Source organism: Bos mutus, chromosome 26 (genome assembly GCF_027580195.1).
Source record: "Bos mutus isolate GX-2022 chromosome 26, NWIPB_WYAK_1.1, whole genome shotgun sequence".
In the NCBI taxonomy this organism is placed as follows: Eukaryota; Metazoa; Chordata; class Mammalia; order Artiodactyla; family Bovidae; genus Bos; species Bos mutus.
This window is the reverse complement of record NC_091642.1, coordinates 2,633,535-2,647,408: the sequence shown is the minus strand read 5'-3', so window position 1 is coordinate 2,647,408 and position 13,874 is coordinate 2,633,535. Positions and strand designations below refer to the sequence as shown.

The following is a 13,874-nucleotide window of genomic DNA, read 5'->3' as shown; positions in this document are numbered from 1 at the left end:
GTCTCCCTGCGGGTGGGACCTTGTGGGTGTGAAGAGTGTGGGGCTGTGCTGGCCTCGTGATGGGAAAGGACACACGAGTCTAGCTCTGGGAATTCCGGGCAGGCTCAGCCTGTACGTCCCTTATTGAGCAATTCCTTACTGAGTTGGTTATTATTATTTTTTTAGTTCTGTGAGTTGATGGGCTTAAATTTGCAATTTGAAGGCACATTCGTTGCCTTAAAAAGCCATATCGTGCTTTACAGTGGCTTAGGGAGACGGTGAAATAAGGGGAATGTCAGTGCGTTTGCTTGTTTAATACACTCAGTGCTGTGAACTCTCATCCTGCCGTCCCTCAAATGTGCACGCTATCTGCGAAGCGGAGCGAAAGTGGTGTTTAATAATTGAGCTGAGCCCTTTCATATCAATTTTCTCTCTTCAGGCTCAAAGTACTGACAAATAAAGCTTCTGTGATGCTCTTTATGAAAGGAAACAAACAGGTAAAGAACTCAAAAATGGTTTTATTTGTAATTTCTTTTGATGTTAACATCTGCAACAAGGGGACACTTAAATCTTTTTTTCCTAGCTGTAGCTAATGAAGCTGTAGTGGTAGCAGGAAGTTATCCAGGCCTTAATTGGTGCTTATGGAGATCAAACAAAGTAATCTACATTTTCCTTGACTTTATCATCAACATCTCAGCGGGGTGCATTTCTTTCTGCTGCCAAACTTTGTCAGCGGACGTGGTCAGCACTGCTAGCACTGGGCGGTTCCGTTAGCTGCTGTCTACTCCCAGAGCGTGCACTTCGGGGCTGGGAACCTCACGGTTTCTTGGTTTGCAGCCCTGGACCGTGGTCTAAAGTGCTGGCAATGCAGAAGGGAGCAGGGCTCAGAACTTGCTTGGTGGATGTGTGGGGCGGTTTGACAGGTGTGATTTGTGATTGGGTGGTTCTTGTTGCTCTGATGGATGAGAGTTATGTTGATTGTGCATCATTCTGAATATCAAGTTTGATAGCTCACCCCTACTGATAGGGTGATCAGAACCATCTATCCTGAGTATCTGAATCAGATGGGTGATCTCTAGAAGCCAGCCCCTGTTACCATCCTTTGTTCTAACCAGGCGCTGAGGCGGGCAGGGTTGGCAGAGGACAGGTGGATCTGGAAGGCTGGGCGGAGGCGGTCAGGACACTGCCGATCGATCTGCCTCACCTGTCGAGTGGGGTGTGTTGGGCAAGCCACTCGCCCCAGAGCTGCAGTGTCTCCTATAGAAAAGACAGTGTCCCCAGTCTTTTCTATAGGACTGGGATTTGGGATCCTCTGGCATGAAAAAACCTGTTAGACTTTTCTATAACCTCAGAAAAGTTTGGTACTCCATAATGTAAACATACGTTTAAAAAGTGAAACTAGGAAAGGGATGATTCCAACCACTTAAGAAAGGAGGCGTTGTGGCTGTGGTCTGTGTGAAGTGGAGCAGCGGCAGCAGCAGCAGCAGGGTTTGACTCTGGAGGTTTTTGATCACGAGGTGACAGTGTCAGAACACATCTCCAGTCGTGACAAGCCCAAGTCAGGCTGGGGGCCGTGCGCCTGGGGTGACGTCTGGATGGGTCCTTCTTGAAGGGGCGGGTCTCATCAACCTACCGGCTCTGGTACGAGGAGGCCCTGGGAGCCGGCCGTCTTCTGCAGTGCCGTCCCCCGGATAGAGCCTCAGACAGGGCCGTGCTCATGGGCTGTGTTGGCATGCAGTGCATCCTAAAGTTTGTGTTTTTTCCTAAATTTAGGAAGCTAAGTGTGGCTTCAGCAGACAGATTTTGGAAATACTAAATAGTACTGGGTAAGTAAATCTCATTTTCAGAGGGTATATTTAAGAAATTCTAACTTTTCAGTTCTGACACTGATTCTTCTTAGTTGCTATATCTTTTCATGTATTTTTATCTATTTATTTTTGCTGTAGCATTTTGTGAATGCTTTAACGTAGACCACAGTAGAATTTTTTGACCAATGTCAACGTATTGGTAACATAAAGGAGGTATTTTGGCAGACATTGAGATAGCTATTTGTCTACTTTCCCAGAGGAAAATTAATAACTGAGTTCTTAGCATGCATAAAGATATTTTAGCGAAAGTGTATTATAGGTTTTTAATTTTCTTTAAAAAAAAATATTCTAGTTTCCGAATAGTTCGTGAAACAGGAAGCACATGAAGGTCTGTTATCTGGATCTGAGAGGTGGTGGGTTAGACTGTGGTGCTCGTGCTTTTGATCTCAGTGATCTGCCAGGTAGGAAAACTGGAATTGTGGTCAGACCACTTTAGAGATACTTCGCACATGTTCTGTGTTGCGCACTGTTTTTGCTTATTTTTCTTCCTTATTCTCAACTGCCTCTTTTCAGTATTGTAAGGATTCTAACTGTAGCTTTAGATAGACTCGCCAACCCTATGACATGACAGGGAGAGTCACCTTTGAAGTGTGTGGGCATTCTTGGGCTGGACTGAGTAACACAGCCCCAGATGCAACTTTGGGGATAAAAGAACAGTCATTCTATTCAAGTGACTTTGATGCTTCACAGAGGAGAGACAGGTCGCTGTTGTGCTCCAGCCTCCAGCTGCCCTGTCCTCACCCTGCCCTGGGCTGCAGGAGAGGCTGGCTCCGCTCTGGTCACTTTCTTCCCTTTGCCACATGTCCTGTGAGTCACCCTCAGGCCACCTGTCCTTAGCGCCAGCTAGTCCCCTGGGGTTCTGAGACCAGGATGGGACAGTTCTGGGCCCATTACAGCCTAAGTATTTGGTGGAAAGTCTCCATCACTTACTTTCTGTCCCATGTCTGTGTAAGGCGGATTGGGTTGGAAGCGCCAGTTCCCCCAGAGCAGGGAGCTTCTTGGGACAGAGTACCCTCCCGACTCCAGGCTGGCTGCACACCTCCTAGGGTCTGCTAACGTGGAGGACTGTGATCCTGCTGGAGCTGTTGGAATGTAGGGGGCGCTTCTAGCGCTCTATTCCTTTCCTCCATCCTTGCTCTTGTCTGTTCCTTCCATAGAAAAGACATGTGCCCCGAGGGGCTGAGCACCCAGTGTGCATTGGGGTGTGGGAGGCGCCCTTTACAGGGAACTTCAGGAGGCGTACTGGCAGCTGTGACTCGGTATACCTGTGTACATGTAGGCTCAGCGCTTCTTAGATCCCTTATATCAGTGGGCAGTTCCAGAACTCAGTATTTTTATGATACTGTGTCAATTAGGAGATCTGCCTCTTTAGTTCAACTTGAAGGGAGACTTAAACTGTGGTTCTGTTTTTCTTTTTTTAATCTCTTTTGCTCTTCTTTCAAACATTACATTCTTGATACTTGTTGCTGATTTATCCTGTCAAGTTCTTTTTTTGACTCTTTCTTGCATTATGGACCATTTTCTTTGGAACTTGTGTATTAAGTAAACAGGATTTCCCTATGAAAATGGCTTTGGTTTTATGGACAATGAAATTCATTTTTTCATATGTGGCATTTTCTTTGGCCAGGTTTTGAAATTGCACGTACACTCAGTCTTCCTGCAGGGATCCAGTCATATATGCTTACTAATTCCTTGACCACCTTGTAATGAAATTCTCCTGAGTAGATGTGGTTGAATTTTCACTCATTTATACAAGTAGCGTTCATCACACAGCATAAAGCCACAGCACTTGCACTGGTTGTGTGCGTCGTGGAAATAGCACGTGTGTTCTGAAGTAGGTCATGCTCTGTGGAAGGCTCATTTCCAGAGGGGAGCTGGCTGGGGGTGTGTCCCCCAGCTGGTGAACTCCCAGCCTCCATCCCTGGGCGCCGCAGGGCTGCTCCCTCCTGCTCCCAAAGCAGAGAAAATCCAGAAAAATTTGTATCTTGGGATGACTTATTCTGTCAAGTACAAGACAGATAAAGAAGTAAAATAATTTGTTTTCCCCCAAATTTTGTTAGCAACAAAATAGTTTTACTTTTCTTGACTGTTTTTGAAACACCAAATAGAGTTTATAATTTTTGTCTAAAACTGTATTTCTTGTTAAAATGTTTTCTCCTTTTTGTAGGATTGAATATGAGACATTTGATATATTGGAGGATGAAGAAGTAAGTTCTGTGTTTTAGGTTTTGTCTTTTGTCTTAGTTTTAACCATTAGGATTGTCATTTATTCTAATCTGATAGGGCCATTTCAGAGTTCCTGTTGTTTCCATAGGTTCGGCAAGGATTAAAAGCTTACTCCAATTGGCCAACGTACCCTCAGCTGTATGTGAAGGGCGAGCTTGTCGGAGGACTGGACATCGTTAAGGTGAGGTCAGGAATCACTGGGAGCCTGAAGGAATGAAAGCCTGAGCGTGTATGAAAACTGTCGTTTCACTGGACTTGTCCTGGGCCTCGTGTCTGATCACTCCAGCCCAGAACTACCATCTCTCCGACAAGAATATCTTGTCTCTTACCTCTCACCTGAGCCAGTCACAATCCGCCCCTCACTGTGTGGCCTCTCCTACCCACTAGGCCCTTTGCTCTGGCTCTGAGCAGCTGCCAGCCAGGGTCCCCAGAGAGACTCAGCACTCAGAGCAGCTCTGGGTGTGCCCAGTCTCCAGCCCTGATTCACTCACACTGTACTACGTTCTCCCACGTTTTAGCTTCTTTCCACCCTGTCTCTACTTTGAATTTCCTTGCATAGTCCATATTTAAGTATGCTTTCTGTATCCTTCAGGCTCGTCTTGTCTGTGAATCTTAGATTTTTTCAGCCAGAAATGTTTGTTTTGCATCTGCTTCTGAAGTTCTCCTGCCCCGTTACATTTCTGTTACTATAATTTTATTACTTTCTGGTGTCATTTCAGTCGCCTTACTCACATGTACTTGGTGACGGAGTAGAGAGTGCCAGGCCAAGGGCCGGGGCCTGGGACACAGTGCTGGCCTGGCCCTGCCAGCTGTGCCACTGAGGCCTGAGGTCACTGACCTCAGGACTGCATGAGGCCATTTCCAGGTCCCCCACTGGTTCTCAAATGCTGGGAAACGAGACCTGTGTCAGGTTGTCAGTGTATTTCAAGGACTCTGTTTCTTCTATGTGCTTGATGATGAATTTCCTTGTTTGGTTGGCTTTCAGTTCAGTCACTCAGTTGTGTCCGACTCTTTGGGACCCCATGGACTGCAGCACAGCAGGCTTCCTGTCCATCACCAACTCCCAGAGCTTGCTCAAACTCATGTCCATTGAGTCAGTGATGCCATCCAACCATCTCATCCTCTGTCGTCCCCTTCTCCTCCCGCCTTCAGTTTTTCCCAGCATCAGGGTTTTTTTCCAAGGAGTTAGTTCTTTGCATTAGGTGGCCAAAGTATTGGAGTTTCAGCTTCAGCATCAGTCTTTCCAATGAATATTCAGGGCTGATTTCCTATAAGATTGACTGGTTTGATCTCCTTGCAGTCCAAGGGACTCTAAAGGATCTTCTGTAACAACACAGTTCAAAAGCATCAATACTTTGGCACTCAGCTTTCTTTGTGGTCCAACTCTCATATCCATACATGAAAACTGGAAAAACGATAGCTTTGAGTAGATGGATCTTAGTCGGCAAAGTAATGTCTCTGCTTTTTAGTATGCTGTCTGTGTTGGTCATAGCTTTTCTTCCAAGGAGCAAGCATCTTTTAATTTCATGACTGCAGTCACCATCTGCAGTGATTTTGGAGCCCAAGAAAAGAAAATCTGTCACTGTTTCCATTGTTTCCCCATCTATTTGCCATGAAGCAATGGGACCAGATGCCATCATCTTAGTTTTCTGAATGTTGAGTCTTAAGCCAGCTCTTTCACTTTCATCAAGAGGCTCTTTAGTTCCTCTTCACTGTCTGCCATAAGGGTGGTGTCATCTGCGTATCTGAGATTATTGATATTTCTCCCTGCAATCTTGATTCCAGCTTGTGCTTCCTCCAGCCCAGCATTTCTCATGATGTGCTCTGCATAGAAGTTAAATAAGCAGGATGACAGCATACAGCCTTGATGTGTTCCTCTCTCAATTTGGAACCACTCTGTTGTTCCATGTCTGGTTCTAACTGTTGCTTCTTGACCTGAATACAGATTTCTCAGGAGTCAGGTCAGGTGGTCTGGTATTCCCATCTCTTGATGAATTTTCCACAGTTTGTTGTGATCTACATAGTCAAAGACTTTGGCGTAATCAATAAAGCAGAAGTAGATGTTTTTTTGGAACGCTATTGCTTTTTCTATGACCCAACGGATATTGGCAATTTGATCTCTGGTTCCTCTGCCTTTTCTACATCCAGCTTGAACATCTGGAAGTTCATGGTTCATGTATTGCTGAAGCCTGGCTTGGAGCATATTGAGCATTACTCTGCTAGCGTGTGAGATGAGTGCAATTGTGCGGTAGTTTGAGCATTCTTTGGCATTGCCTTTCTTTGAGATTGGAATGAAAACTGACCGTTTCCAGACCTGTGGCCACTGCTGAGTTTTCCAAAATTATTGGCATACTGAGGCAGAACTTTCACAGCATCATCTTTAGGATTTGAAATAGCTTAACTGGAATTCCATCACCTCCATTAACTTTGTTTGTAGTGATGCTTCCTAAGGCCCATTTGACTTCACATTCCAGGATGTCTGGCTCAAGGTGACTGATGATACCATCGTGGTTATCTGGGTCATTAAGATCTTTTTTGTACTGTTCTTCTGTGTATTCTTGCCACCTCTTCTTAATATCTTCTGCTTCTGTTAGATACTGGCTTTAAGTAAATTCTAAGTGAATTTTAAACAGACATGACTTTGCTTATAGGATTTCCAGTCCAGAATGTAGGCGCCCCACCTGGTAGCATGCATGTGTCCTGGAGCTCTCCAGGGCGGCCCAGGACAGCAGGGCAGCTGCGGCTTCAGCACCATGGACGCCTCCCTGGAGCCCCCTCTGGAGCCGCAGTGCGGGAGCGCGGTGGCAGCGGCGAGGCTGCGGGGCGGCCTCATGGAGGGGGGAGGATCGTATCTGAGGCCAGGTTCTTGATGTTGTAAGTGGAAAGCATGGAGTAAGTGCTGCTGCCTCTGGTTGTCTTATGACCTGCTGTCGCCTCTCTACGTTTTGACTTAACGCTGTCGTCCCATGAAGGAGCTCTGGCCCAGCCCTGGGGGCCTTCAGCGCTGAGTGCTGGCAGCTTTTCTGAGTCACAGAGCTGCGGTCCTGCGGTTTCACTGCCCAGGTTTTATCTCCTGCTGAGTTCCAGGTTTGATGTCACGCTTCTTGAGGAAGCCAGTGAATCATGTCCCCAGTAAACTCTCATTCCTGGAGGGAAGAAAACATACAACATAGTAGCTGTGAACAGCCCCGAGGCAGCAAAACTCGGTCTGCGTTTGTTGTTCTATATCTATTTGTGTTTGTGTGAGACACAGGCAGTGTGCGGAGCCCAGACGCTCCAGAGCCTGTTCTTGTCTGAAGGTCTGTAGCCTGTCCCTCAGCCACTGCAGCTCTGGGGGAGATGCAGTCAAGATGTCTCATTTCACCCTGAAGCTGAGCTGCGTGGGCAGCTTCTTTTCAGGTGTGTAACAGTGTGTGTTACATGACTTCTTGTGTTCACCTGCTAAGAACTTACACGTCTGGAAATTTGTGATATTGGTAACAGTTTTCTGTGAGAAGGTAACGGGTTTGATGTTATGTTGCCATGTTGGTTTGTTCTGGCAGAGGGCAGCTCTTCATCTTTATGTCACTTAAAGCCTTAGCTGTGCTGCTGACGGCTCACCCCTGGCTTCCTCAGCAGGAGCCGTGAGTGCTGGTTTGGTTGAATGAGTGATAAGTGAATGGATTATCTGGTGACTGAGTGACTGCCATGCTGATGTCTGGAGAAAAACGTCGACTGGTTAGTATAGATGCAGAGAGCTAACATTAGCTCTGAAGAGTGGACAGTGCACCACTGCAGAGTTTGGGACACAGAATCAGTTGAGAGTCAGGTGCTTCCCATAGGTCACTGCCTGACACCCTCCCAGCAGGTGAGGAAACAGACGGAAGTTAGGGGAGTGGTGTGCCCCCTCCTGGCCAGGGAGCCGTTGAGTCCCAGTCTCATGTCAGGACCACCACCCACCCAGCCATCGAGCTGCACGGCCTGCTGCCTCCGAGTCGTGTGCTCCGAGGAGTCGTGCATGGCTTCTTGATGTCACCGGATGTGTGCTTGTTAAATGGGTACAGGATCCCAAGACCTGCCTGTCTGGGTTTAATCCAGAGAGAGTGCCAGTGGGTTTTAGTGGTTTGATTGATTGATGTTCATGAAGCTTAAGAATAACCTGAAATGTCCTGTCAAATTGTTTATATTAAACTAGAAAATCTTATTTATCCTCCACCATCACATTTTAAACTTGATGGCTGTGTTCCAATTTTAGATCTGAAAGATAGGCACAAACCCTTTCTGAATACTTAGCTTTTTAATGGTTTCTAGCCTTTACATGTACATACCAGTGCCTGGCTTTTCCAGGTTGGGTTGAAACCAAGAAGCCTCGTTACTGCCTGTTGGGCAGCAGGCGTCCTGTGCATTGTATCTGAGTGGACCTGATGTTCCTTCAATCACTTAAAAGTTCATTTTCCCTGTTAATTGCTATTGTTTACATAGGAAGCTTCACTGTTTTGCTCCAATTGCTGTGTTTGCTAATGCTGAAAAATCTGTGGGTTTTCGAACATCTTTTAACTCTAATTTTGTAAGGTGATAGTGTACCTGCGGTTTTTATGGTGGTGCCCTTAGTCTGAATGCGCTGGTGGACTGGAGTTTGCATCCAGTAAGGTGCTTCTTCAGGTTCTCTGATACAGATGCAGTCTGCCATTGTTTAGATGTTTTCATTTTCTATCTATACATATGCATGATATGGTTTCATTCTTTATTTTTAGGAACTGAAAGAAAACGGGGAGTTGCTGCCTATACTGAAAGGAGAAAATTAATGAACAGTAGACTTGGTGCCCACCACCGCAGGAAGGCTTCCTCCAGCGGAGCAGTTCATGATTTAGTCCTCAGGAATGGACTAGGAGGAGAAAATGCTCATCCCCGGTTACGCTTTGTGTGTTTCACAAGGCTGTGCTAAATAACGTATGTGACCTTTTTTCCACCAAAAATAGAACGCAATAAACATCTTCAAGTTCAATTAAAAATAATTGTGTAAAAAAGTGTGTCTTTATAGTGATGTTAGGTTTGTAGTTACTGTAACTCACCCACTTTTCATCTCTTTTTCATCATCTGTGGGCATCTTGCAGTTAAGACATAGTCTTCAGAGAGTGGGGAACTTGAGAATCTGAACCACATCAGCATTTAGAGCCACTCATAGAGCAAACCAATGGCTCCCCTCACTGGCCAAAGATCTTTTTACAGCTCAGAAAATCCTGCTGCAGGCCTTTTTCTGAGCATCACTGAGCTGGGCCCTGGTGAAACGGCTGGGTCCACGTCGGCGTCTGTAGCCTCAGGACCTGTGTCAGCTCCAGCAGCGTAGTACCTGGGAGCCTCCCGGAAGAGGGGGCTTCTCAGTGGGGTGTCAGCAGGTTTCTTTCATAACTTGTCCAAGGATAAGGTAGCCTGGCAGAGAGCAGGATGGTGGTGTTGGGTTGTGTTACGCATCACAACATACTCTAATATTTGCACTAAAAATACTAGTTTAGTCCTTAAATAAGTTGAGAACATCCAGAAGTCCATGAACATTTCAGTAGTATTTTTGATTCTGAATCTAACATGCTGAAAAAACAGTTGTTCCTTTAGGTCTCTGCTGTGCATGCCTTAAACAGATGGCTGAGTCCGTTGCCATGTTCTTAGACTCTGCCGGTACCTGAGGCACGTGTTATCCTCATGGAGTTTTCCCTGCCTGTTGAGCTGGGTGGCTAAGGCTCCAGAAAATTGGTGTTTGTAAGGAAAGGGGCGCAGCAGCCAGCAGTTGGGGTAGGAGAGACGGGAGGAAGCGCAGGTAGTTCCGGCGCAGGTAAGGCTTCGCTCACCAGGGCGCTGGCATTTCCTGTCTCTCACGCGGCAGGCCGTCTCCCTGCTGTTGCATCGTGCAGAGAGGAGAGACGTGCTCCCGTGTGTCACACGTGGCCTTGCTTCCTGCCAACGCCCCTCATGGCTTAGTGTCTTATTGCCACTGTGTATAATTAGATGGGGCTCTTTTGGGCTCTTTTTTAGTCTATGAACTATGTTTTTCCACTTTGAAAATAACTGTATAAGCAAAACCTCTAAAATGCAGATGGAAATGCATTTTGACTGAAATTTTATTAAGCCATTGGCTCCATGGATGTGCGTGACTCATGGAGGGGCCCTGATTTCCTTTATCCCAAACCCAAACCGTCTAAGCCCCATGCCGCTTTCGTGACTTCTGCGCTTTCCATGGGCGCTGCCTGCCCTGTTGTATTTTCTACTAAGTCAGATTTTAACCTCACCTTATCCCAAGCAAAAGTATCTGCTGTCACAACAACGTGAAAAGAATTTTTTTTCCTCCTCCTCTTGTATATTCAAATAAAATGCGTAACTTTTGGCAAAAACTCTGACCTCCAATTAGGGAGCCACCCTTCTGCTCAGAGGTGTTACTCTGATAGTGTAAGATGCCGCATGCGTTTTAGGACAGACTCCCTTCAGGGGACTCTTGCCTGATGAAGAGCTCTGGCATCGTCCTCGGTTGAGCATCCGGTTTGAGTTGGGAGAGTTTTTGGGGAGTTGTCCCCGTGCTGAACATGAGGTTGACCTCTTGAGCCCTGTTAGCTGTTGGCTCCGTGGGCTCCAGGTATGTTGGAGTGACACTGGGGCAGATTTCTACCTTGCAGGTGTTTCTGGCTAGACGTCGGGAAGGCCAAGAGACCTTTGTGCAAACTGAGCCATTCCTCGCTGACTTCCTGCATGTATTTTGGGAGTAAGGCAGGTGATTCCTGTGCCCAGTGGAACTTCACCTTTCACAGGTCGACCCCGATCAGACTGCCTAACAGTCGCGCCTGCCCTAGTCATCACCTTTTGTCAGAGTTGTTGTCTTCTCTCTGGAGACAAAGTAGTTCCCAGCATCCGAGAGATGTCAGAAGGCGACAGGGTGTCATCCAGATGCTACCTGAGGCCGAGCTCTGTTGGGAGCAGACCACGGGCTGGTGCTGTGTGAGGGCTCTAGTGAGCTCACATACTTGGGGAGCTGGTGTGCATGTGGATAGAATGGAGCAAGTCTATCCATTGCTGTCTGCCAGGGAGCAGGAGCCTCCCCACAGGCCGGCTCCGCCAGCTCCTCGCCTGCACAGTTCCCTGTGCTTGAATTCACTTGGGAATTCGGGGAGGCATGCTGGGCTGAGGGCTCGTGCCGGGCCAGGGGCTGGGAGTGGCAGGTCACTGCACAGGTGCTGAGGCCGCTGGCAGTGACTGCTGCTAGGACTTCATCTCTGGACCCTGGGGAGCCAAACCTCCCGTCGTCCGGGTTGCTCTTCCGGGAACCAGGAGGGCTCACTAGGGAAGGGCAGGCAGCTCCGCTCTACCGTGTGTCCCGCCCTGAGGTAGCCTCCTGGTGAGGGTTCCTGGGGGATTGGTATCCACTTAGGGGAACAGCTTGCAGGAATGGACTTAAAAAATCCCAATAGGATTGCTTGATTTTTGAAAGGAGTTAGGAATTCAGGTGAGGAACTCAGGGAAATACGAGACTTATTAGCGTCAGGACCCGGTGCAGGGTTGGGCTTTTACATATGACTCCAGTATTGTACGACCCCTGAGACCTGAGGCTCGCCCCTTCCATGAGGCCGCCCCACCAAGGTGGATGGAATCAGACTGCCTTTCTGCCTGTGATGAGAAGTCCGGGGTGACTGGCCAGCACGCTCCGCTCTGGCTGTCCCTCTCCTGAGGCAGTGCGTCCTCAGGGAGGCAGTTCATCCCACCTCCTCCTTCATCGCTGTCACTCCTGTAGTCCAAGGACTGACCTGAAGAAGGCTGTAGGCAAATGCGTTGAGACTTGCTCTAATAATGTCAGTGGTCCTTGGCAGGTTAAAGGACGGGGTGACCTTGCCCTGTGGTGACGGAGACCTCCTGTCATTCTGGGTCAGCGGGGCTCTTGACCTCTATCAGGAGCTTCAGGTCCCGCCCATCTTGACTGATGGAAAACTTGCTCAAGAAGGAAGAATTATTCTCCATTTTCAGACACCTACTGATGAGTTTGAAATAGAGACTAAATTTTTAAAAAGCATATTTTTATAATTAGAAAATCTCAATTTTTGTTTTTTAAGAAAACAACTTTCCAGTCATGCAGAGCAGTTACAGTCAGTCAGTTGAGTCGCTCCGTCGTGTCCAACACTTTGTCACCCTGTGGACTGCAGCACGCCAGGCCTCCCTGACCATCACCAACTCCTGGAGTTTGCTCAAACTCACGTCCATCGAGTCAGTGATGCCATCCAACCATCTCATCCTCTGTCGTCCCCTTCTGCCTTCAGTCTTTCTCAGCATCAGGGTTTTTTCAAATGAGTCAGTTCTTGACATCAGGTGGCCAAAGTATTGAGCTTCAGCTTCAGCATCAGTCTTTCCAATGAATATTCAGGACTGATTTCCTTTAGGATTGACTGGTTTGATCTCTCTGCAGTCCAAAGGACTCTCAAGAATCTTCTCCAGCACCACGGTTCAAAAGCATCAATTCTTCAGTACTCAGTTTTATTTATGGGCCAACTCCCGCATCCATACACAACTGGAAAAATCATAGCTTTGACTAGACGGACCTTTGTCGGCAAAGTGAATGTCTGCTTTTTAATATGCTGCCTAGGTTGGTCGTAGTTTTCCTTCCAAGGAGCAAGTGTCTTTTAATGTCCTGGCTGCAGTCACCATCTGCAGTGACTTTGTACCCAAAGGAAAGTCTGTCACTGCTTCCATTGTTTCCCCATCTATTTGCCATGAAGTGATGGGACTGGATGCCATGATCTTAGTTTTTTGAATGCTGAGTTTTAAGCCAACTATTTCACTCTCCTCTTTCACTTTCATCAAGAGGCTCTTTAATTCTTCTTCACTTTCTGCCATAAGGGTGGTGTCATCTGCATATCTGAGGTTATTGGTATTTCTTCTGGCAATTTTGATTCCAGCTTGTGCTTCATCCAGCCCAGCATGTCTTATGATGTACTCTGCATAGAAGTTAAATAAACAGGGTGACAATATACAGCCTTGATATACTTTTTGCCCAATTTGGAACCAGTCTGTTGTTCCATGTCCAGTTCTAACTGTTGCTTCTTGACCTGCATGGAGATTTCTCAAGAGGCAGGTCAGGTGGTCTGGTATCCCCATCTCTTGAAGACTTTTCCACAGTTTGTTGTGATCTACACAGTCAAAGGCTTTGGCGTAGTCAGTGAAGCAGATGTTTTTCTGGAATTCTCTTGCTTTTTCGATGATCCAATGGATGTTGGCAATTTGATTTCTGTTTCCTCTGCCTTTTCTAAATCCAGCTTGAATATCTGGAAGTTCTTGGTTCATGTACTGTTGAAGCCTAGCTTGGAGAATTTTGAGCATTATTTTGCTACTGTGTGAGATGAGTGCAATTGTGCAGTAGTTTGAATGTTCTTTGGCATTGCCCTTCTCTGGGATTGGAAGGAAAACTGATCTTTTCCAGTCCTATGGCCACTGCAGAGTTTTCCAAATTTGCTGGCATATTGAGTGCAGCACTTTCACAGCATCACCTTTTAGGACTTGAAATAGCTTAGCTGGAATTCTATCACCTCCACTAGCTTTGTTTGTAGTGATGCTTCCTAAGGCTCACTTGACTTCACACTCCAGGATGTCTGGCTCTAGGTGAGTGATCACACCATCATGGTTATCTGGATCACTAAGATCTTTTTTGTACAGTTCTGTGTATTCTTGCCACCTCTTCTTAATATCTTCTGCTTCTGTTAGGTTAAACTTCTGCAGAGAAGTTTAGTTGACCTCAGAAATACCTGTAATGTGTTTAAAGCACTTGACACAGGTGATCATTACCTGCCTCATTGG

General features: G+C 46.8%; 1 protein-coding gene across 1 annotated transcript in view; it reads left to right on the top strand.

Moving 5' to 3' along the window:
- GLRX3 (glutaredoxin 3) overlaps window positions 1–9,067 on the top strand; it is a 31,239-nt gene extending 22,172 nt beyond the window's left edge. The window contains exons 7-11 of the mRNA XM_070364006.1: window positions 419–476; window positions 1,753–1,805; window positions 4,015–4,054; window positions 4,162–4,254; window positions 8,807–9,067. Of these exons, the coding sequence (XP_070220107.1) occupies window positions 419–476; window positions 1,753–1,805; window positions 4,015–4,054; window positions 4,162–4,254; window positions 8,807–8,857 (295 nt within the window). The 3' untranslated portion in view covers window positions 8,858–9,067. The remainder of the gene's footprint in view (window positions 1–418; window positions 477–1,752; window positions 1,806–4,014; window positions 4,055–4,161; window positions 4,255–8,806) is intronic.
- The last annotated feature ends 4,807 nt before the right edge of the window (window positions 9,068–13,874 follow it).